This window comes from Gracilinanus agilis, chromosome 3, assembly GCF_016433145.1.
Source record: "Gracilinanus agilis isolate LMUSP501 chromosome 3, AgileGrace, whole genome shotgun sequence".
Taxonomy (NCBI): domain Eukaryota; kingdom Metazoa; phylum Chordata; class Mammalia; order Didelphimorphia; family Didelphidae; genus Gracilinanus; species Gracilinanus agilis.
The window spans coordinates 416,119,382-416,143,644 of record NC_058132.1 but is presented as its reverse complement, the minus strand read 5'-3'; the positions used below and the strand labels follow the sequence as shown (position 1 = coordinate 416,143,644).

Genomic DNA, 24,263 nt, shown 5'->3' with positions numbered 1-24,263 from the left:
TTAAACTTTACATTATAGATTATAAAACATGCATTCCCTTCTGAGAATTAATACATTACCCTCCTGAGATTACTCCTAAAGGAGTTAAAAATTAACTTGCATTATAGATTATAATTCAGACATTATGATTATAAAAACTTAACACACACCCCCTTGAGGTAAATTCTAAATAACACATTACCTTATGCCTCAATTACCACAGTAGCCAAATAGATTCGAGTCTCTTTCTTCTCATTCCATTCCTTCTCCATTCAGGTGCTAAAGTGATTTTCCCAAAACACAAATCTGAAAGAATGCTTCAGAGAAAGAACTGTTGGATTGGGAATGCAGATCAAAGCATTGATTTTTCACTTTAGTTTATTTGGATTTTTATTTTGGGGTTTTGTTTTTATAGGATTATTTTCTTACAAAAATGAACAACATGGAAATATGTTTTGCATGGTAATATGTGTATAACCCAGACTGAACTGCTTGCCAGTTCTGGGAAGAGGGAGACAATTTGGATCATATAACTTCGAAAAACTTATGTGGAAATTTGTTATTACATGTAATTGATAAAAGAAAATCTCTTTACCAAAACACAAGCCTCATTATGACATTCCCCTGCTCAATAAACTTAACTGGCTACCTTTTGCCTCCAGTAGCAATACAAAATACTGTTTGACATTCAAAGCTCTTCATAACCTAGCCCTTCCTGCCATTCCAGGGTTCTTACACTTTACTACTGCCCATCATTTTCTCTTCAATGCACTATTCTCCTGGCTTTTGTGCACATAAGATATTCCATCTCTCAGCTCCAGGCATTCTCCCTCTGCTCCTTTGTTATGATAGCTGCTAACTCCTGTGTAATCTTGACTGAGGATACATAATATTTTCTTTCTTCTGGGATTTCTGGAATTTGCCTGTGATATTCCTGAAAGTTTTCATTTTGGGATCTCTTTCATAAGGTAATTAGTGAATTCTTTTAATTTCTAGTTCACCATTTGGTTTTAAGAAATTTGGGAAATTTTCCTTTATAATTTTTTGAAATATGATATTTAGGCTCTTATTTTGATCATGGCTTTCAGGTAGTCTAATAATTCTTAAATTTCCCCCCCTCAATCTATTTTCCAGGGCAGTGGTTTTCTGAGGAGGTATTTCACATTTTCTTCTATTTTTCATTCTTTTGATTTTGTTTTATTGTTTCTTCATGTTTCATGGAGTCATTAACTTCCACTTGCCAATTCTGATTTTTAAAGAATTGTTTTCTTCAGTGAGGTTTTGTACTTTTTCCTCATTTGGCCAATTTTGCTTTTTTAATGAGTTTGTTTTCTTTAGTATTCTTTTGTGCTTCTTTAACCAATCTGTTCTCTTTTCATAATTTTCTTATATTGCTCTCATTTCTCTAACTAATTTTTCTTTCATCATACTTCTTTAATTTTTGCTCTCCCTTTAGCTTTTATTTTAATTCATTTTGCATATGTGTCTAATCTCCATTTTTCTATGAGGATTTTCTGGTAGATGCTTTATCTTTTGATGTGTCTTGAGCATTCTCTTATTCACTGTAGTAGCATTTTATGGTCAGTTTCATTTTGTTGCTGTTTTATTCATTTTCCAAACTACTTCTTGTCTTTGAACTTTATGTTAATGATGAGTTCTGCTCACCTTATAGGGTAGGAGGGAGAATCATTGTCCCAAGCTTCATGCTTTTTTGCCCTCTTATTTTCACAGCTAGCTATAGGGGGTCTGTACATTTTTGGCACTTCTAAGGTGGTGTAATTTGGGGAGAGGTATAATCATTGCTCTTCTGGTCTTTATTCTGGTCCTTATCCATGAAGGACCCTGTTTCCTTGCAAGTACAAGTACTAATTCTTCTCTCAGTCCTAGAACTGGGACCAGGAACTGAAGCTCCTCCTCTGTCTCCAGAATGGAACTGAGAATAGGATCCTTGCTCCTTTGGTACTGAAAACATTTCTCTATCCTGGAACTATGATGGAATTGCAACCTAGAACTATGTAATGGGAAGTGGAGTTACTAAGTTGCTTCTGGTTCTATTGTAAGGCCTGTATTAGGGACCTTCTATTACTTTTTCTGATTAGTTTTCTAATTCCCTTACCATCTCAGGGAGGTGAGAGCTCCTGAAACTATTGCTATTGTTCTGCTGCCTCCAAGGTCCAAAGCTGGTATTGCTCCTGACTAGCCCCCACCCAGATATCAGATTTCTTTTGACTTTCTAAGTTGTCTTGGTCTAGAAAAATGTCTTCAACCTTTTCCTGGCTATACTACTTCAGAATTCAGCTTGATACTTTATTTTAATGATAAAGTTTAGAGAGGAATGTTTAGAAACGTTTGTCTGGAATGTTCCCTCTTTTCTACCATGTAGGGTCCACCATTTCCCCTTTGAACCACTCAGGGAGAAAAAAACCCTATTTTTTGGTTTTAGTTCTTTCAGTATTCTACAAGATCCTCTTTCTCATCAATGATGGACTATTTCTCTGTTTTGCAACATATATTCATTAATTCCTGGACTCATTTAGTTCTGGAGGTCATAGAAATAAAGCATAAGTGATAACTATAGCACTCTGAAGAAAAAAAAAATTCTTCATCTAAAGTTTCCAGCACATATACTAAATTGTCAGTTTTACAAATACAGTTGAGAAACCTTGCTTAATTTAGAAAACAATTCTTATTTAAAATCATTCTGTATTATCAAAGGTAAAAACAAACCTAAACAATGGGGCTTACAGAACCAATAGCTTAGCTTTTAGTGGCCACTTCAATAAAAGCCTGAAGAAATTTGGGCTTTAAATGTGTTTTTTAATAGATCCATTCAGAAGACAATAGACTATACTTGAGAAAAAAAAATGTGGAAGAAGCACAGTAAGACAAAGAAGCAAATTGTCTGAGGTTTTTAAGTTTTATTTTATTTTTAGAAAAACTAGCAATGTCCCCTACAATTTCTTGAGAAACTAAGTGACTAGAAATTATGTTCCAATAAACAGAGATCCAGCATCTAGCAAAATGAAGTGCATGCTGTGGGTCCAGATCTCACAGGGAGACAAAAATAAGCATCACTAGTGTCTCTCCTCCAACCCCTTCTCTAAAGACTTTAATTTCTGCTATTAGAGAAAGCAAGAGATTGGGGAGAGGGGTTTCTCTCAGTACTGAGCTAGAATTATATCTAACTATTCTCTTAAATATTAGTGATCTACATATGGTTTAATGGGGATATGATTAAGGATGTAGACTTTCAACGATCACTCTATTGCAAATATTAATAATATATATATACATACACATATGTCTTGATCAGTGATACATGTAAAAAAAACCCAGATGAATTAATTGCTCATTGGCTATGGGAGGAGGGGAGAGGAGGGGAAAGAAAGAACATGAATCATGTAACCATAGAAAAATATTCTAAATAAATAAATAAATTTTAAGAAATATTCGTGATCTAGTGGATATAAGTTTAAGGTTCAAGCTAAACTTCTTTAATGGGGAAAGCTCTATACATAAGGTTTCAGTTTCTTCTCATCAAATACTAGTTCCACAATGAACCCACAGCAAATAGCAAAGAAACTAATTTATTTATGTTGGTAGCAAAACAGAAGTCAGAGAAAGTATACATATGAGAATATATGCCAGACAGTACAGACTAAAAGAGTTCCATTGGGAGTAAGGAAACTCAGCTCAGCTGAGAGAGAGTCCCAGATCTCACCCAAAGGAAATTCCCTAACGTCTCTAGTGTAGCTAGCTGGGGTTAAGAACTTAATTGAGATGACCAGCTTCTCTCATTTCAACTTCTTCCCAGAGCCTTTTTCTCCCTTCAGCAACCTGATGTGGAGTTGATGTTATCCTTCTTTCTTAAATTTGGAAGTCAGAAGAACCTAAAGAGATTAGAGAGTTCAGATAACTCTTTTTCTCTCCTCTCCAACTGCACCATCACTTAGTTACAGGGCACTGATCTCCACCAATAAGAAGAATGTCCTATATGAATGATCTTTGGGGTTCAGCTTACATAAACAAAACACATAAATCAGAAAGACAGGCTATGTAGAGACAATTTGAGGTTTATATGTCACCTAAAAGAATATGATAAGGGAAAAACCCAGATGCAAAGAGGAATATGTAATGACAAAAACATCATAATGCAAGAAGTAATATAAGAAACTTTTTTAAACTTATGAATGTAGAAAACAGTGCCAAGTTTAAGAATGCATAGATTGCCTGCAGAAAAAAATATTATGTTGGGTTACACCATATGACATATTGGTACATTTTACAAATTAGCAAAGATGACAAAAAATGGCAGTTGCCAATGTTGGAGGAGGCATGGGAAGATGGACATTTTGGTTCATTGTTTGATGGAGTTGTGAATCAGTTCTACTCTTTTGGAAAACAATTTGGAATGATGAAATTTAAATAACTATTTGACCCAGATATTCCATTACTGGCCTACACTCTAAGCAAGCCATTTCTTTTTGCTGGTTTTTGTTTTATTTTGTATCTTTTTACTTTGCCAGAATTATTGTTTCAATTGAAATTTTACTTGATCAGGGTTCTCTATGTAGACTGTCATATATATATAAAAAAAAGATTGGTTTCCTCTTTGGCTATCCTATTTCCTCAATTTATATTTCTCATCTTATTGCTATACTTAGCATTTAACATGTTAAATAATAGTGATGATGAAAATATACTTGTTTTATGTTCTGATCTTATTAAAAACTCTTCTAGTTTGTTTCAATTATGTATAATGCCAGCTCTTCTCCAGTCAAATCACCAATAAGGATTAAGTGTTTACTGTGCTCCAGACACTATGTGAAATGAGGGAATATAAATACAAGCAGAATTAAAGACAGTGACTATCCTTAAATCTTAAAATTGTTCTTTCTATTTATATTGTTAAAGATGCTGTGAATGTTTCCCTCTTCTGCTACTAGTTCAGGAGTTTATATTCTGAAGGGGAAGACAATACATAAAAAATAGCTGAAAAGTGTCAAACTAGGAATGAAGGCGCTCATAATAGGCGTGTGGTATATAGTATGAGATCTTGGTCTAAATAGGTATGTTGGGGCAAGGTAAAGAAAGTCCAGTGAATTAACAGTGCCGCTTTGGGAGGAATTAAAAGTTGGCTTGGGTTTATTCCTTAAAATGAAGGTTCTAGGAGAAACCATCCAATCTGAGAGACCTCAGGGAGAGAGGATACTTCTAGTGTAAGAAGCAGTGAGGAGGTTGAGGGCTGTAGCTCAGTGGATAGGGAGCAAGACCTGGAGATAGGAGGTCCTGGGTTCAAATCCGTCCTCAGATACTTCTTAGCTATGTGACCCTAGGCAAGTCATTTAACCCCAATTGCCATTCCTTTACCATTCTTCTATTTTAGAATCAAATCCAAGACAGAAGGTATGGGTTAAAAAGTAGTAGTAGTAGTGAGTGAATCTATCCTCCTTTATTTCCTACATCTTTTCCCATTTCCTAGTTGAATTTAATCTATTCCTATACCAAAATGAATGGATATGTTTAAGAGGAGAGCTCTATTCAGTTCATATAAAGGTGAAATCCATGCTTAGTCTATTCCCCAACCCCTTCCCAAACATTTTTATAGTCTTCTCTTGATGTGCCTTCTTAAGTAAAGTAAGGTCAACCCCCTTCCTCACACTTTCTTTTCTAATTATTTTTTCTTCTCATTTCATTAATCTCTTTATATCATTGAAGTATAACTATACTGCTCGCAGCCCCCCTGCCTAATTTACTTTCCATGACCTTCAAGACATAGTTCTGTGGAGAACTTTGTTTCTTCTTCCCCCTACTTAGGTTATAAACACTTCTTCATATCCAGTTGAATTTACCTTTCTATTGTAAGAGGGGAAATTAGGTATTTTATATATATATTTAAGGTGTGGTCGCCAAGAATCAATCAGATCTAGATTGATTCCATAATTAAAATAGACCCAAGTCAGGATGGCTTTATGGAAGTTTATTTACAATTAGGAAGGTTGAAGGTAGGGAAAGAGAGAGAGAAAAACTCTGGTCCGGACCAACAGAGGTCCAGACTGGGTGAGAGTTAAGAAATTAATTAAACTAGCTACAAGGCCTTAGCAATTAGAGAGGCAAAGAAGCCCCCTTGAGGTAGAGACTCTAGAAATACCAAGGTAGGTGAAAGTCAGCCTAACTTACCCATGTGACCATTCAGAGTGGAAGCAGCCTGAGGTCTCAACCGAGATCCTTCAGCACCAAGTTCAAAGCGGGAACTGCCCCAACAGGAAGTAACCAACCTACTTGAAGAGATCGTGTCTTTCGTCACTTCCTGTGGGTCCACCTCTAATTCAAGTGGACAAATGGCAGACTCTGCACTGATTTGGACTGCCCAAAGAGCCCTTGTTCTTGATTTGTTACTTATTGTCACGTATGAGTAACTCATCTCCCCTCCCCACTAAGGGAGGAGGGGATGACATTATCTCTGATGGCTAGAGTTTTAACTATGAATGGGCTAGAGCTAATTCTATTTACACACTATATTTCTTTTGACTTCTGTTTGAATTTCAAAGCATCCATTTAATTTTTTATCAGGACTATTTGGAAGTCCTCTATTTCATTAAAAGTTAGTTCTCCTTCCCTTGGTCAGTTTTTCTGGTTAAATTTTTCTTGGTTGTAAGTATTTATCATTGACTTTCTGGAATATCGTATTCCAAATTTTCCTTTCCTTCATGACTGCCAAGTCTTGTCTGACCTTAACACTTAAATCCTTCTTTCTGGCTAATGAAAATATTTTACTTTGACCTTAAAGCTCCAGATTTTGGCAATGATGTTCCCGGAACTTTTCGTTTTGGTGTTCCTTTTAGGGGCCTACTAGTGGGATCTTTCTATTTTCACTTTGTCCTCTGATTATAATAGGTCTGGGAAGTTTCAGATTTTATTTTTAAAAATTTGTTTAAAAATTGTTTTAAAATCCCCCCCCAAAGGAACATCTTCTATACTGTAGGATTCGAAATACACTTTATATATGAGATCGTAAATCTCCATTTCATACTAATTGTTTAAAAGCATATGCAAATTCTCGCATTACTTTAACATACTCTCTGTACTTCTTTGTGAACTTTTCTCTCTTCTCTACTGTGCATTAAAAAAGGTGTTTCAGTGACCCTCTTTTTTGTATTAATATTGCTACTCACACATGTCCCCCAATTTTGTTTCCACTTAAAAAAATAGAGGGGGAGGTGAAATCTTTGTAACAAGTAATAATAATGAAGCAAAATTAATCTACTTGATGATCATAACCAACAGTATATGATTCTTTACCTTGAGTCTACCACTTTTCTGTCAGGAGGGTGAGTGGGTGACATGCATCATCAAAATTTCTCTTTAGATATGATTGGACATTGCATTGATAAGATTTCTTAAGGCCTATGGAAATTTCATGATTTTCCCAGTATCATATTGCAGAAATCATTGGAGGTAGGTTTTGAACCCCAGTCTGTTCAGATTTAGGATCAGTAAGTTCTTTTTCTATTTTGCCTTGTGGCCCCTCTAATCAGAATGTACCTTTAAACCTGTCTGGACCAAGATTTTTTACTTGGTAATTCTTTGTTCAATTTCAATTTATTATGATTCTGAAAATGATAAATTGTTCACATGTTTTGAGACCAATGCCTTTTTGCATTTTGTGTTTTAAATTGTTAGTACATTTTAATTTCTTATTTAATGATGGATCCAAAATGTTTGGATAGTCAAAAATCTTTTAAAATATTTTCCTGAAACTATGCATCTATGATGATATTCACAGTGTATTTCCATATTGACCTGTAACTGCAAGTAACATGACTTAATATATCAACATGTAGTCTTTGGATATAGGGTTTATTCTTCTGGCTCATTGGAAGTGGCAAAGAGACCTGTCAAAAGAACCTCAGGCTAGTTAGGAAAAAGTATTGACAATAATTATGTTCTCTGGGTTAAATGTTCTGCTGATAGAACTTTCTTTCTGCAGGCACTGTATCTCATTAACTCTATAAAGCTTTGAATATAGGCTAGTATCCTACCAATAAGAAAGTAGAAACCAAGCTTAGAGTTACATTATTATATTTTAATATAAATAATAATAAGTAATTCATTTTAATAAGTAGAGGTTTGAGTTTAGTTCTTTACCACTTTATAGTGATTTTAGATTCTCTCTTATACTTTTTCCTATCTTAATGATAACAGACCTCAGTAGTTCCCCCAGGTAACACTTAGTTTCAGTAATGAGCCAGTATTACAGTAGTGGTTCTATGTCCTTTATTTCCACCCTTTATAGCATCTCTTAAACAAGACCATAGGGACTTCTGTTCAAAGTAGGACTGTGCCTAAAAAAGTTGTGGAACATAAAGAAATGGCTCTGAAATATGACTAAAGAATACTTTCTGGAATATGTAAGGACAATTATAAGGGGTTGTTAGATACTAATGGAAAGATATTTAGCTTTAGAATTAGAAGCAATCTGGGTTTAAACATGAGAACTAGTATTCGTTAGTGATGTGACTTTGTCACCTTCAGTTTCCTCATTTGCAAAATGAGGGTAATACTTATAATATCTACCTCACGGGATTATTTTGAAGAAAGTGTTTTGAGATTTTTAAAGCACTATATGAACATGTATTGTTTTTTATTATGGTTATCTTATTGTAGTAGAGTCTGTCACTATATACTTGAAAAATGATATTTTATGAGGTCTCCAAAATCCATATGTTTCTTTTATGACCATTTAGATAGACCTCATGGAGTCAAATATATTATTGTAAATCTGGGATAGTGAAGTATATTTTCTGATGAGATACTGTTCTTTGTAGGGACTCTGAACTTAAGTTTTGCCTTTAAATTCTACAGCTTTCATTTTGATCTTTGCAAACTTTTCAGATTATTTAAAAAGTCACCACAATCTTGAATGATGTGATCTCCTTCATTCCTTCTCTCCAATATTTCCTCTAAAATAGTTTTGGATTGAAATTTCATGTAATCCCAAGAGGAATTTTCTACAGATCATGATAAGTTCTTTAAAAATGGAAGAGCTTTAGAGGAAGTTGCATTCCATTGAAATTCTGATGAAAAATAATAAATGACTTTAAAGAAATCACAGGGTTCATGTTATTTCTGAAACCTTGGTGCCAGATGACATGAGAAGTATTGACTTTATGCCTGGAGTTAATTACTGGATTTGTACAATTTTATATGATATATATCAGTTTTGCTCAGTGTATGTGTTTGTGCATATGGAATTTTAAAGGAAGTATATATTATATCTTAGATAATAAAATGTTGATATACTTTTTTTAGGATACAAGACTCTTTTGAAAGGAATATCAGGGAAATTCAGCAGTGGAGAACTTGTTGCGATTATGGGTCCTTCTGGAGCTGGAAAATCAACTCTCATGAACATTCTGGCAGGATACAGGTAACTAAAAGGAAAAATAAGAGTGCAAGAGCCTAACCCAATTCATTACAATTATACAACTATTTGCCATTGATTAAGCAAAACAGATATTGTTTGAACCATCTTGATGCTACAGGGGATACTAGAGAATTCCCACTTGAATTAAGGAAATAGAACCTGTATGAATGAAAAATCCAATAACAATAAGAGATAAATATATGGTCAGTGTTAAATGATTATAAATAATTCAGAATTTAGGAGATGAATTGAGAAGGTTTTGAGAAGAAACATAGTAGAATGGAAGGAGCACTGGTTTTCACATCATGCCATTGGTACAAATTCTGTCTCTGATATTTATTATCTATTGTGGGCAATTTTCTTTTCTATAAAATGAAGGAATTAAACAAGACAGTCTTCAAGGTTCCCAGTAATCCTAGAATCTATGATACAGTAAGGAAGAATAAGTAAGATTTATTACAAAGGGTCGTGGTGCTTTTGAAGAAGAGAATTATCAATGAGAACAAAAGATCAGAAATATTAAATGCCAAGGAATATTAGGGGCAGCTAGGTAGTGTAGTAAGCATTGTATCTATATGTCAGGAAGACCCTAGTTAAAATCTGGCCTTCAGCACTTATTAAATGTCTTGACACCAGACAAATCATTTAAGTTCTGTTTGCCTTAGTTTCTTCAAGTATAAAATCTGGATAACAAATAGCTTCTATCTGCTAAAGTTGTTGTGAAGATAAAATGAGATAATATTTGTAAATCATGTAGCACTGTGGCTGGCACAGAGTGGGAACTTAATAAATGTTTATTTTCTCCCTCTCTCCTTCCTTGTATTCCTCTTTCCCTCTCTCTGTCCCTCCTTCCTCCAATATATCCTTCCCTCCCACCAAACTACCCTCCCTTTCTTCTTTCCTTCCATCTTTCCTTCCATCCATTCTTCCATCTACTCATTTCTGGAATCAGTAGATGGTTTGCTTTGTTTGAAGCTGTTGATTTATGTAGCTTTTATTTTGTAATTTTAAAAAGTAAGATCATATAAAGCATTTTGCAAATCTTAAAAAATTATCAGTATTAGTCATTATTACTTACAGTTGTGTAGAATTGAGGGAATCAAAATCATTGGTCATTTTCCAAATGGAAAATAGGCTTCAAAAGTATTGATTTATATTGTCTTATATCAAGTTTTCAATTAAATATGATAAAATCACATAATCAGTATGTTAACACTAATAAAAAAAATAAACAACGGGAATGAACTCTCTTGAACAAAATTAAAATATAAAATATTTTTTTTACAACTTTAACCCAGAATTTAAAAAACCCTGATAATTCCTTGCTCTTCAAAACTGAGATCTGAAAATATAGGAAAGACTTCTGATGAAGATAATGATATAAAAGGATAAAAAGAAGTCATGCTTTTTTAAAAATTTTATTTTTAGAAAAATTTTCCATGGTTACATGATTCATGTTCTTACTCTCCCCTTCTCCCCACCCCCCTGTAGCTGACGAGCATTTCCACTGGTTCTTACATGTGTCATCTATCAAAACCTATTTCTATATTATTGATAATTGCATTTGTGACACATCCCAAATCATATCCACACCAACCCATGTGTTCAGACAATTGTTTTTCTTCTGTGTTTCTACTGCCATAATTCTTCCTCAAATGTGGATAGCATTCTTTTTCATCCCTCGGAATTGTCCCAGATCATTTTATGGCTGCTAGTACAGGAGTCCATTACATTCCATTTTACCAGTGTATCAGTCTCTGTGTATAATGTTCTCCTGGTTCTGCTCCTTTCACTCTGCATCAATTCCTGGAGGTCATTCCAGTTCACATGGAATTCCTCCAGTTCATTATTCCTTTGAGCATAATAGTATTCCATCACCAGCAGATACCACAATTTGATCAGCCATTCCTCAGTTGAAGGGCATACCCTTATTTTCCAGTTTTTTGCCACCACAAAGAGTGTGGATATAAATATTTTTGTACATGTCTTTCTTTTTTTTTAAGACCCTTACCTTCCATCTTGGAGTCAATATTGTGTATTGGCTCCAAGATAGAAGAGTGGTAAGGGTAGGCAATAGGGGTCAAGTGACTTGCCCAGGGTCACACAGCTGGAAAGTGTCTGAGGCCAGATTTGAACCTAGTACCTCCCACCTCTAGGCCTAGAGCTCAATCCACTGAGCTACCCAGCTGCCCCCTGTACATGTCTTTCTAATGAAGAGAAAATTAAGGCAATCATTAAAAAATATTTTGCCCAATTATATGGCAATAAATATAGCAATTTAGGTGATATAAATGAATATTTACAAAAATATAAGTTGCCTAGATTAATTGCAGAAGAAATTGAATACTTAAATAATCCCATATCAGAAAAAGAAATTGAACAAACCATCAAAGAACTCCCTAAGAAAAAAACCCCAGGACCAGATACATTCACAAGTGAATTCTATCAAACATTCAAAGAACAAATAATCCCAATACTAAACAAATTATTTGATATAATAAGCAAAGAAGGAGTCCTTCCAAATTCCTTTTATGACACAAATATGGTACTGATTCCAAAGCCAGGTAGATCAAAAACAGAGAAAGAAAACTATAGACCAATCTCCCTAATGAACATAGATGCAAAAATCTTAAATAGGATACTAGCAAAGAGACTCCAGCAAGTAATCAAGAGGATCATCCACCATGATCAGGTGGGATTTATACCAGGAATGCAAGGATGATTCAACATTAGGAAAACCATCCACATAATTGACCATATCAACAAGCTAACAAACAAAAGTCATATGATTATCTCAATAGATGCTGAAAAAGCCTTTGACAAAATACAGCACCCATTCCTATTGAAAACAGTGGAAAGTATAGGAATAGAAGGAGCTTTCCTAAAAATAATAAATAGTATATACCTAAAACCATCAACAAGCATCATATGCAATGGGGATAAATGAGAAGCCTTCCCAATAAGATCAGGAGTGAAACAAGGATGCCCATTAACACCTCTATTATTTAACATTGTACTAGAAACACTGGCAGTAGCAATTAGAGAAGAAAAAGAAATTGAAGGTATTAAAATAGGCAATGAGGAGACCAAACTATCCCTCTTTGCAGATGATATGATGGTCTACTTAAAAATTCCTAGAGAATCAAGTAAAAAGCTAGTGGAAACAATCAACAACTTTAACAAGGTTGCAGGATACAAAATAAATGCACACAAATCATCAGCATTTCTATATATTTCCAACACATCTCAGCAGCAAGAGTTAGAAAGTGAAATACCATTTAAAATCACCCTAGACAATATAAAATACTTAGGAATCCATCTGCCAAGACAAACAGAGGAATTATACGAGCACAACTACAAAACACTTTCCAAACAATTAAAACTACATCTAAACAATTGGAAATTATTGATTGCTTATGGGTAGGATGACCAAACAGAATAAAAATGACCATTTTACCCAAATTAATTTACATACTTAGTGCGATACCTATCAAACTACCAAGAAAGTTTTTTACTGAATTAGAAAAAAACTATAACAAAGTTCTTTTGGGAAAACAAAAGATCAAGAATATCAAGGGAAATAATGGGGAAAAAAATGTGAAGGAAAATGGCCTAGCAGTACCAGATCTTAAACTATACTATAAAGAGTAGTCATCAAAACAATGTGGTACTGGCTAAGAGACAGAAGGGAGGATCAGTGGAATAGACTTGGGGTAAGTGATGTCAGCAAGACAGTCTATGATAAACCCAAAGAGCCCAGCTTTGGGGACAAAAATCCTCTATTTGACAAAAACTGCTGGGAAAATTATAAGTCATGCTTTGTCACAAACTCCAGGAAATGTTTTAAAACGACCCCAGTAATACCATCATTTAAGAAAACCAAGGAGAAATGGTAGTAAACTCTCCTAATTAAAAGATAGGCAGAGATAGGTAAGGAGGTCTTCTTAGAAGATCTAGCTCAAGACCAAGTAAATGACAATCATTAGAGGCATGGAAAAGACTGTAGAAGTCAGAAGAACCAAAGAGAGTTCCTCAAAATGGACCTGATGCTGGTCAGCACATTGAGCAAGGGTATTTGAAAACCATGTGCTCCAATATTTAGCAACCTGGCCTATCAGAATAGAACCAGTCCCCATAAATCATAGCTCAGGAAGATAGGACATGGCTATGCATTTCTCAGAGCACTGAAAGCTACAACAGGAGTTTGGGCTAAGCCATTATGTGCACAATTTGGAGGACTGTATTGGTAGCCAGACACCAGTGTGATCTACAACATTCTAATTGAATTTGTCAGGACTCCCACCAAGAAACTAGTTCCTAATTAGTTATACTAGAAGAAGATAAAGTCTAGCCAAGCCCAAAACCCTGAGAGGGCCAACAAAAGACTAGGCAAAATACTGGGATTGTGGTAGGATTTAGTACCTAAGTCTAGTAGTCTTATCTGGGTCATCAGCAATGGCAACAACCAATAATGGCAAGAGGAAATTGTCCCAAGCACTGTTTTTCAAACCAAGAATCGAGGCAGGAAATATGAGTTAAATAGAAGAAAATGACTGAATATAATGAAGAAATACTATGGACTAAGAAACTGAAATCACAAAAGAAGAACTACAAGTAATGGTTTGGTAGTAAAAAAAATGACTTGGAAACAGGATCATACTCAGGATCATGCAAAACTTGGGAAAAGATATTATAATAAACAAGAGAAAACTTTGGAATATGATGTTTAAAAAGTGAAAAGATGTGATGTTTGCCACCATAAATTATTTACAAAAATTTGCAAAACTGGGCATAATAATTCAGTGGAAAATGAATCTTTAATAGAATGGTATGATTTCAAGCATGTCTAATGAAAAGAAAAGAGTTGTGTAGAAACTTAAATGTAAACAGAAGATTTAGGAGAAAATTAGATAGATTAGTAGCTATGACCAATTGGAAGGGGTTATATACCATGAAATGATTACATTCTAATTGGAGGAAAAGAGACAAGGTTGCTTTCAGAATGCTGATCATCTCTCTGTGAGTTAAGACAAAAGGTGATTTTTTTTCTTTTGTTAAGAATTTAACAGAGGAAATAAAAGGGAGGGAATAAAGGAATATACTAGATAAGAAATGAGGAAGAAGAGAAAGAAACATTCCATATAAACAGAGAAAAGGAGGAATTAGGCATTTCATTACCTCTTCTATGAAATAGCTCATGCAGTGTTGAAAACATATACATGTAGAATTTGATATTGAAATACATTCATCTCAGAGATAAAAGTAAAGACAAAAGAAGGGAATGGAATAGAAAAGGGAGAATTGGGGAACCAATAGCCATAGACTAAGCAAACGTCAGTGTATGAGAGCTGATCATAAAAAATGATTATTGAGGAACAAAAAGATATAGTAACCAGAAATTGGGGTCTGTTTTTGAGAAAGGGAAAACAGAAGTAGATAAGTAGGAAGAGTCTAATTCAATTATAGCTTGATAATAGTGATCACATTTCCTCCCTGCCCCAGAAAAAGAACATGCACCCCGCCTTCTTCTTTCTTATAATGAATGGGGAAGAGTGGCAAGAAGAAAAAATATTAAGAGGCTTAGATTGAGGTTTTGCTGTTGTTCAGTCATTTTAATTGTCAGCTCTTGGTAACCTCATTTGGCAAAATCACATTGGGATGGTTTGCCATTTTCTTATACAGTTCATTTTATAGATGAAGAATTCCAGCAAACAACTTGATTTGAACTCAGGAAGTTGAGTCTTCTTAACTCTATACACATATCAACTGGTATTTAAGTATAAGAAAGAAAAATTAATTGAAATACAGAGAAAAATAGACAGCAATAGTTATTGGGTACCTCAGTGTGCCCCTTTCATACTTTTATAAATTTAACAAAAAAAGATAAATAAGAAACAAACTAAAGTCTTTATTAGGATATTAGTAAAGTTAGATATGACTATCTTTGGGTGATTTTTGAATGGGAATAAACAAATATATTGTTATGCATGGTACCTTTACAAAAATCAACCATGTGCAGGCATCAAAACTCTATAAATAAATGCAAAAAAGAAGATTCATCATATATTTTGTTGACTTAAATATAATAAATGTATAATCGATAAATGGTCACTGAAGAGAGTATTCAAACACTTAGAGCCTAAATAGTTTAATATAAAATAATTGGTAGGTTACAAAATAAAAACAATAGATGATTTAATTAAAGAAAAATGACAACAGTGAAACAACCTACCAGAACTTTTGGAATGTAGCCAAAGCAGTCCTTAGGGAAAAAATTATATTACTAAATGTTCTCATCAAATGAGGATACCATTTGGGCATACAGGTTTAAAAAAATAGAAAAATAACACATCAAAGACCCAAACCAAACAGAAAACAGAAATTTTGAAAATCAAATTGAAGGAACAAAACATCATTGAGTGGAATAAATAAAATAACTGGTTAAAAACTCAATAAAATAGATAAACCCTCACTCTGTTGATAAGGGAAAAATAAAGTTGATCAATAGTAAAAATCAACAAAGAGAAATGCAAAAGTTATAACAATTAAAGAAATAAAGAACATTTTCAGAAAATATAATTTCCAAGTTATTAGAAATTATTATACCAAATAAATAATAGCAGAACTGACAACCTAAAGCAAATGGATGAATGTTCACAAAAAAGAATTTCAAGGTTAACATAATAAGAAAGGGAATTTTGATAACCTAATTTAGAAAAAATAAATCAATGAAGCCATAAAGAAAATCCAAAAAGGAGGAAAAATCCTGATTAGATGGTTTTACAAGTGCATTTCATTAATCAAGCAAAAGAAAAAAATTTAGCAATACATGAAATTTGCAAAAATAGGAAGAGATCCTACTGACCTCATGTAAGTCAAATGTGATCTTGATACCTTAACCAAAGAAAGATACAAAGAAAGAAAACTGTACACAAATATTTCTAATGAGTATCAATGGAGAATTACTGAATAAATTATTACTGATCGGATTGCAACAATATATTAAAATATTATACTCTAAGCCAAGATTGATTTTATACCAAAAATGTAGATTTCGTTTGTTTGTTAGGATTCTATACCCTGATGCATCTGGCTGTTCTTCCCTCTCTAAGCCAATTGCAGTGCAAGTAAAATTTAGTATTCCCCATCACCACCCTTATCCTCCCCTCCTTGTAATAGTATTCTTCCTACCCACACCTCTTTATGTAATATAATTTACCCCATTTTATTTCTTCTTTCCCATTTCTCTTTATACAATTCTCTTTTTTAACCCTAGTTTTTTTTACATATGCTAAACAGCTTCCTTCTACACCCTCTATCTTCTAAGTACTATGATAATGATAAGAGTTACAGATACTGTCTTTCCATATAGTAATATGAACAATTTGACCTTGTTGAAGCCCTCAGATTTTTTCACTTTCTTATTTACTTTTTTATAATTCTCTTGAATTTTGTATTTGGATATCAGACTTTCTGTTTGTTTGGTCTTTTCTTCAGAAATGCTTGGAAATCTTCTATTTTATGAAATAACCATACTTTCCCCTGAAAGAATATAGTCATTTTTGATGGTTAGGTCATTCTTCTCACTTCTCCTGCCATCTGGAATATCATATTCCAAGGCTTCTGGTCCTTCAATGTGAAAGCTGCTAGATCCTGTATAGACCTGACTGGGGCTCTAAGATATTTGAATTGTTTCTTTCTGGCTGCTTTCAATATTTTCTCCTTGGCCTGGGAGCTCTTGAATTTGGCTATAACATTCCTGGGAGTTGTCATTTGGGGATTTATTGCAGGTGATCTGTTGATTCAATCTTTAGTTTACCCTCTTGTTCAACAATCCCTGGGCAATTTTCTTGGATAATTTCTTGTAATGTGATGTCTAGGCTTTTTTTTTTGTTCCTGATTTTCAGGTAGTCTAATAATTCTTAAATTGTCTCCTATATCTATTTTTCAGGTCAGTTGTTTTTTTAATGAGATATTTCATATTTTCTTCTTTTTTCTTCATTTAGCATTTCTTTTCTTTTCTTTTTAAACCCTTGTCTTCTGTCTTAGAATCATATTGGTTCCAAGGCAGAAGAGCAGTAAGGGTTACCAGGGTCACATGGCTAGGAAGTATCTGAGGCCAGATTTGAACCTAGGACCTCCTGTCTCTAGACCTGACTTTTAATCCACTGAGCTACACTGTTGCCCCTGTTTTATTTCTTGATGTCTCATGAAGTCATTAACTTCTGTTTGCCCAATTCTAATTTTTAAAGACTGAATTTCTTCTATGACCTTTTAATCTTCTTTTTCCATTTGGTTCATTCTAGTTTTCATGATACTCTTTTCTTGATTGATTTTTTGCCTCTTTTCCCAGTAGGTCAATTCTGTTTTTTATGAAACTATTTTCTTCACTGGACTTTTGTGTCTCTTTTTCCAGTTGACCAATTTTGCTTTTTAAGCTGTTATTTTCTTTTTGCATTAGTTTCATTTCTTTTTCTCATTTTTCTTTGACATTGATTTTTTAATTCCTTTTTGAGTTCTTCCTGTGCTTAAGACCAATTTCCATTTTACTTTGAAGTTTTGAATGTAGTTACTTGGATATCACAGTTCCAATTGGCTCTGTGTTTTATTCCTTGTATCCACAGAAATTTTCTAGAGTTAAGTATTTCTTTTGCTATTTGCTCATTTTTCTAGACTTTTTTTGCCTGTATACTGGGAAATGTGAAAGCTAATGATTCTGTTTCCTCTGCTACTGACTTGCAGGGCTCAGCACTGGGAGCTATTTTGCTCTGGGGCTAAGTCTTCACCACAGCAGTGCAAGCTTGAAAGGGCCAAGCACTACTTCTGGGCCTCACTATAGACTAGTGCCAGTACCTAGGACTTCAAGGGGGTGGGTCTTGAGGCCTCTATTGTTGGTATGGCCCAGGTTCTGGGATCCCAAAGTTGAACTATACCCAGGCTCAGAACCTGGTGCAATAGGTGGAAGTGGGAGGTGGGTGTTGGCCAGCACTCCTCTGTGTGCAGTTTTGCTTTCAGTTCCCCCTTATCCTATGAAAATCAACTCTGTCTTCATATCTTTCAAGTTGTGTTTAGCAGGAGAGCCCCCTGACTCCATCTTGCTGTTGGTTTTTGACTCCTGTCATTTTGAGGAACTTATTAAACATTCCCTTGGAAGGATTGTCAGACCAGTTTCAGCTTTTGCTGCTAAGCCATCATCCTGTCTTGTCTTTTTTTAATTAGGAAAACTGTAAGCATTTATACACACACACACAATTATAAATCACATAATTATGTCAATACTTATAAGAAAAGATTTTGACAAAATGTCTCCTTATGTTTAAAAAGGAAACTAGATGGCTTCAGACACTTAATAATTGTGTGATCCTGGGTAAGCCCTTAACCCTGTTTGCCTCAATTTCCTCATGTCTAAGAATAAGTGGGAAAAGGAAATGACAAACCACAGCAGTATCTTTTCCCAGAAAACCCTGAATGGGATCATGAAAAATCAGACACAACTGAGAAAACTTAAACACAACAAAATGTTTAAAAACATTAGCAAGCAAAAAAAATAAACAGATAATTCCTTAATGTTGTCAGTAATAGTGCATCTGTCCAAAATGAACCATTGGCATTATCTATAATGGAGAAATGCCAGAGGCACAGAAAGCAAACATGCTTATTATCATCATTACTATTTGATTTATTTCTAGAAAAGCTAGCTATAGCAATAAGAAAAAAGAATCAAAATAAGCAGAGGCAAAGAGGAAAAAATGTTTTTTTTCTCATGATATAACAATTTATTTAGGTAACCCTTAAAAGTCAGCTAAAAATTAATTGAAAATGACAAAATAATAAAAGATGAGAATAGGTTTGGAGAGGTTGTTGAAAGACAGGCCCATTAGTGTTTTATTGGTAGAGCCATGAATTCATCTAACCTTTCCAGAAATTCATAATTATGAAAAGTAACTAAATTGCCTGTATTCTTTGATACAGAGATCCTGCTACTAGGCATTTACCTGTGAGACTGACAAAAATATTGGTTCCTTGTTCACCAAAATATTTGTGGCAATACTTTTTATGGTAACAAAAACTAGGAACAATGTAAATGAACATTGATGGGGAGAAGGTCGAATAAATTGTGATAAATGAATGTACAGAAATATTACTAGGATGTAAAAAATAGGGAACATACTAAAGAAAATAGCAAGATGTATGAACTGATACAAAGAATAGTAAGTAAAACTAGGAAAACAATATACATAGCAATTACAACAATGTAAATAAAAAAGAATAACTACAACAAAATGATCCAAACTGAGTATTTTAAAATTATAAAGAATAAGTTTATTTCTAAGAAGATATTTGAGAAAATACTTTCCCCTATTCCTTTGGAGCAGGGGAATTTATGGGTGGTGGAAAATGTAAATGATGATCACATTATTTTTTTATATATTTATTGGTTTCAGCTAATTTTTTTTCAAATAATATTTCTTGTTATAAGAAAAGACAGTGGGACAGAACCAATTATGAAAGGGGATTTAGGTGACCCAAAGAAAAATATATTAATAAAATCTATTTTAAAAATTAATCAAAACTATTAATTTTAATAAAGTAGCATAATATAAAATAAATCTACAGAAATCATTGGACTTTTTATGTTTTCTCAACTTACAACATATTAAATCCTTGTGAATTTTTTCTGAAATCACCTCCCCTATCATTCTAATAGTATTCTGTCACAATCATATAATATAACTTGTTCAGCCTTCATCCAATTGATAAGCATCCCCTCAATTTTTAATTCTTTGCCACCACAAAAAAGAATTGCTATAAATATCTTTGTACATGTGAAAACTTTTCCTTTTATCATATTAAGATACAGACCTAGTAGTAGTATTATTGGGTCAAAGATTGATAGCCCTTTGAGCCTAATTCCAAATTTTCCTCCAGAAAAGTTAGATTGGTTCATAACTCCAACAACAGTACCTTAGTGTGCCTATTTTTCTATATCTGCCTGTCAATGAAGCATACATTTTCACAATAAATAATTGTGAATTTGAGTGACTTTTTCATTGTTATTTGTAAAGACAATGATAGTGATTCTCAATGAAGGAAGAAAAAAGCATTGACGAATCATTAAAAAGTAATCAAAAGAGAGCAGAAGGAACTTCAAAAAGGACAGACAAATAGGGCAGTGTTGGGATGCCAGCTAGCCTGCTTTTGGACTTATTGAAACCTATTCATCATGCCTTGCTTTTACCTATAAAAGTCATTTAATGAAATCCCATTTTTCTGTAAGATTGAATCTGCTGGGTAATCATGTCATTAGTATTCTATAACTTTCTGACTGGAACCTAATTGGAAGTCAAGGCAATGGACTCCAGGACCCCATTTAAGAAGAGGGCTTGGCAGAGTCTCTTCTCCCCATTTTCTTCCAGCTATGGGGGCAGCTGGGTAGCTCAATGGATTGAGAGCCAGGCCTAGTGATGGGAGATCCTAGGTTCAAATCTGGCCAGAGACACTTCCCAGCTGTGTGACCCAGGGCAAGTCACTTGACCAACATTGCCTACCCTTACCACTCTTCTGCCTTGGACCCAATACACAGTACTGGCTCCAAGACAGAAGGTAAGGGTTTTAAGGGAAAAAAAAAGGGCAGCTGGGTAGCTCAGTTAATTGAGAGTCAGGCCTAGAGATGGGAGGTTCTAGGTTCAAATCCAGCCTCAGACACTTCCCAGCTGTGTGACCCTGGGCAAGTCACTTGACCCCCCTTGCCCACCCTTACCACTCTTCCACCTATGAGCCAATACACAGAAGTTAAGAGTTTAAAAAAAAAAGAATATATAGTGTGGGAGAAAAGTCAAACAGAACTTTACAATTCCATATAATGCTTTCCCCTTTTTTCCCCTTTGTATATTTATTATTTATTAAGTTCATATTTATTTATTAAGTTTATACTCATTTATGACATTTTTCTGTATGTAGCATGCACAGTTCAATGTTAAAGTGAAGTTAACATTATATAATATACAATGCCTCAAAAGTGCAGTTTTTAAGTTATTTAAGCTTTAAGAGTTTATATAATATGATTACATATCATATGTTAAATTTTAATTATACATAGTTATGATGTGTTTTAATTTTAGCTTTTATTTATTTATAGCATGTATAAGATTATTATATACTGTAAAGGTGAGGCACCAGGGATGTTAACTATTGTTATTAAAATGTAACTAAATGGTTTGTGGGTTCACAGTGGGTTGAAAGAAGGACAGGATCAAACAGGATAGGGAGACCAGGGTTTACTGCCAAGCTTTTAACTGTCACAGGAATGACAGTTAGGCCCAACAGTCATTCAGCCCACCTAGGCTAGGGTCTATGGAACCAGCAGGCAAAAAGGTAAAATTTTATGACAGTTTAATTGAGGGAAATAATAATGAGGGATGGGAATAAGGGATTCTATACTTACAACCTAAGGGCAAACCACAGGGGCAAGGGAAGGACTTGACTACACTATTCTATTGACCTAAGCCAGGCAGGGCCCAAAGGAAGCAGTACTGAAGTCACAGGGAAAGCTCCTCCAAACCTGGTTCCAGCCAGGTTTGGTCAGTTCAGCTAAAGGGCCTGAGGTTGGCTTTCAATTGGGGTCTCACGGTAAATCCAACGATGGTCACAGGATGCCAAGAGCCAACTCTACCAGGTGATCCAAGGTACCCAGGTAGGGAGAGTGAGTTTGAAATGCTGTCCACCGGATCACAAACCACTTCCCCACTTGGTACTCCTCTGCAGGTCTGTTGTCCACTGCTGAAAGCCTCCACCTCTCAGGATCCCAGGGAATCTGGATGCAGTTTTTCCCTAACTCTGAGTTCTCCCAGGGTTAGCAACAGTTATGTCCCCAACCACTAATGGAGTCTCTCTCAGAGCACAAGCCCCACTTCCTGCTCCTTCATTCCATCTTGGAATCCTCCAGCCCTTCCTGCTAGGTCCAACACTAATACTATAAATTAATCTTCCTCACAACAATATATATTTTACACATAATTATAATAAGCTTTTAATAAGTTAAACTATTAAAACTTAAATAGCTTTAAACTGCACTAAGGCTTCTGAGACACCACATTTCACTTATTACCCTATATAATATCTCACCTTTTAGTAAAATATTCCTTTTACTAAGGGGAGAAAATAAAATGACCATGTGTAGAGTTATGGGTCTTTTATTAATTATCATTTTGATACTTATTGTATAAACATTCATAGTATCCTTAGATCAGAGATTGAGAGCTGGAAGGAAATCTTGAAATTATCTATCTAGTCTCTTCATTTTACACATGAGGAAATTGAGGTCTGGAAAGGTGACTTGCCCAAGATTACCCAGATAGCAAATACAACCAGTGAACCTTGGTCAATTAACCTCAATAAACTATTGAGAAAGAAGTTGGTTTAAATTCATTTCCTGATGCAAAGGACTCCTTACTCTAAATAATACCTACTGTTACAACAAAACTATTTGAAAAAGGGCTTAGAAGATTATACTTTTTAAGCTTCCAGGGACCTTAGAAGTCATCTAGGCTTTCTGCTAATGAACTAAGACTTAGAAAGATTAAATTCCATATTCACAGTCATAAAGGTAAGAAGCAGTTAAAATTTGGTCCTCTGACTCTCAATCCAAGGATAAATTAAGAGATTGAATGATGTAAGATTTAAAAGCATATAGTATAAGGAAAGAAATGGATTAGGAAAAGTTGGTATAATAAACATCTCAGAAAATTCTGGCATCCTATAATTTGGCATTCTTCAGAAGATAAATGGTTAAATGATGTAAATAAGAAATTCCTGAAGAGAAGAAATATAACATATCAGCGATTACATAAAAATCCTTTCTAATAATCAGAGAAATGAACATTTAAATCAAATACTGAATAGAAATGAAAATTAGAATTAGGTTGGTTTCATGGAATCTCAGATTCCATATTGTGTATAGAATTTAGGAGATGAGACAAACTATTCATTTCCTAGCTGACTTACTATGGAAGTCACTACTTTCCTTCTTTTTTGAATGTGCCAGAGAAGCTTATTCCATCTTTTGCTTTCAGAGCAGGACCCAACTAGGTTCAGTTCAATCATATTCACCATATCTTCACATGCTGACTTGAACTTGCTGCTCTTTAGAAGTCTTTGCTTCTAACTTTTGACAAGAGCACAGAATTATACAATTCAGTCATTCTCAGAAAGTATTGTAAAAATCAGAGGACATCTATTTAGTCCTCTTGGGATACATTTAAAGCCATGCACATGCATCATTTTTATTTGTTTATTTAATAAGAAAAGAAGAATTCATCATGACTGACTATATCTTCTAGTGAGTCAGTGGTTGGTTTTTCTTTCCTCTACTATCCATTTTCATGGTTTACTAAAGAATGGTTATTTGTTTTAATTTGTTTTTTTTAAACCCTTACTTTCTGTCAGTATCAATTCTAAGATAGAAGAGTGGCAAGGGCTAGGCAATTGGGGTTAGGTGACATGTCCAGGGTCACACAGCTAGGAAATAATCTGAATGGTTATTGGATTGTTTCAGTTGTTACTTAAAACCACCTTTGTATGATTCAGCTAGCAAAAAAATTAAAAGGATCCTCTAACCTCACCTTCTTTATCTAGTGTTAGATGACATAAAGAAAAATGGTTGAATATTTCTTATTTTACTTTATAGCTGACTGGTTTCTTTTCTTGTTGGCATTTTAGAGAAACAGGAATGAAAGGGTCAGTTCTCATCAATGGATTGCCTCGGGACCTCCGCTGTTTCCGTAAGGTATCATGTTATATTATGCAAGATGATATGCTGCTTCCTCATATTACCGTTCAAGAAGCCATGATGGTAAGA

At 34.3% G+C, this 24,263-nt stretch overlaps 1 protein-coding gene across 1 annotated transcript in view; it reads left to right on the top strand.

Annotated features, from left to right (window-relative positions):
- ABCG1 (ATP binding cassette subfamily G member 1) overlaps window positions 1-24,263 on the top strand; it is an 82,225-nt gene that overhangs the window by 20,862 nt on the left and 37,100 nt on the right. Inside the window, exons 3-4 of the mRNA XM_044666892.1 lie at window positions 9,292-9,409; window positions 24,125-24,257. Coding sequence (XP_044522827.1) covers window positions 9,292-9,409; window positions 24,125-24,257 — 251 coding nt within the window. The remainder of the gene's footprint in view (window positions 1-9,291; window positions 9,410-24,124; window positions 24,258-24,263) is intronic.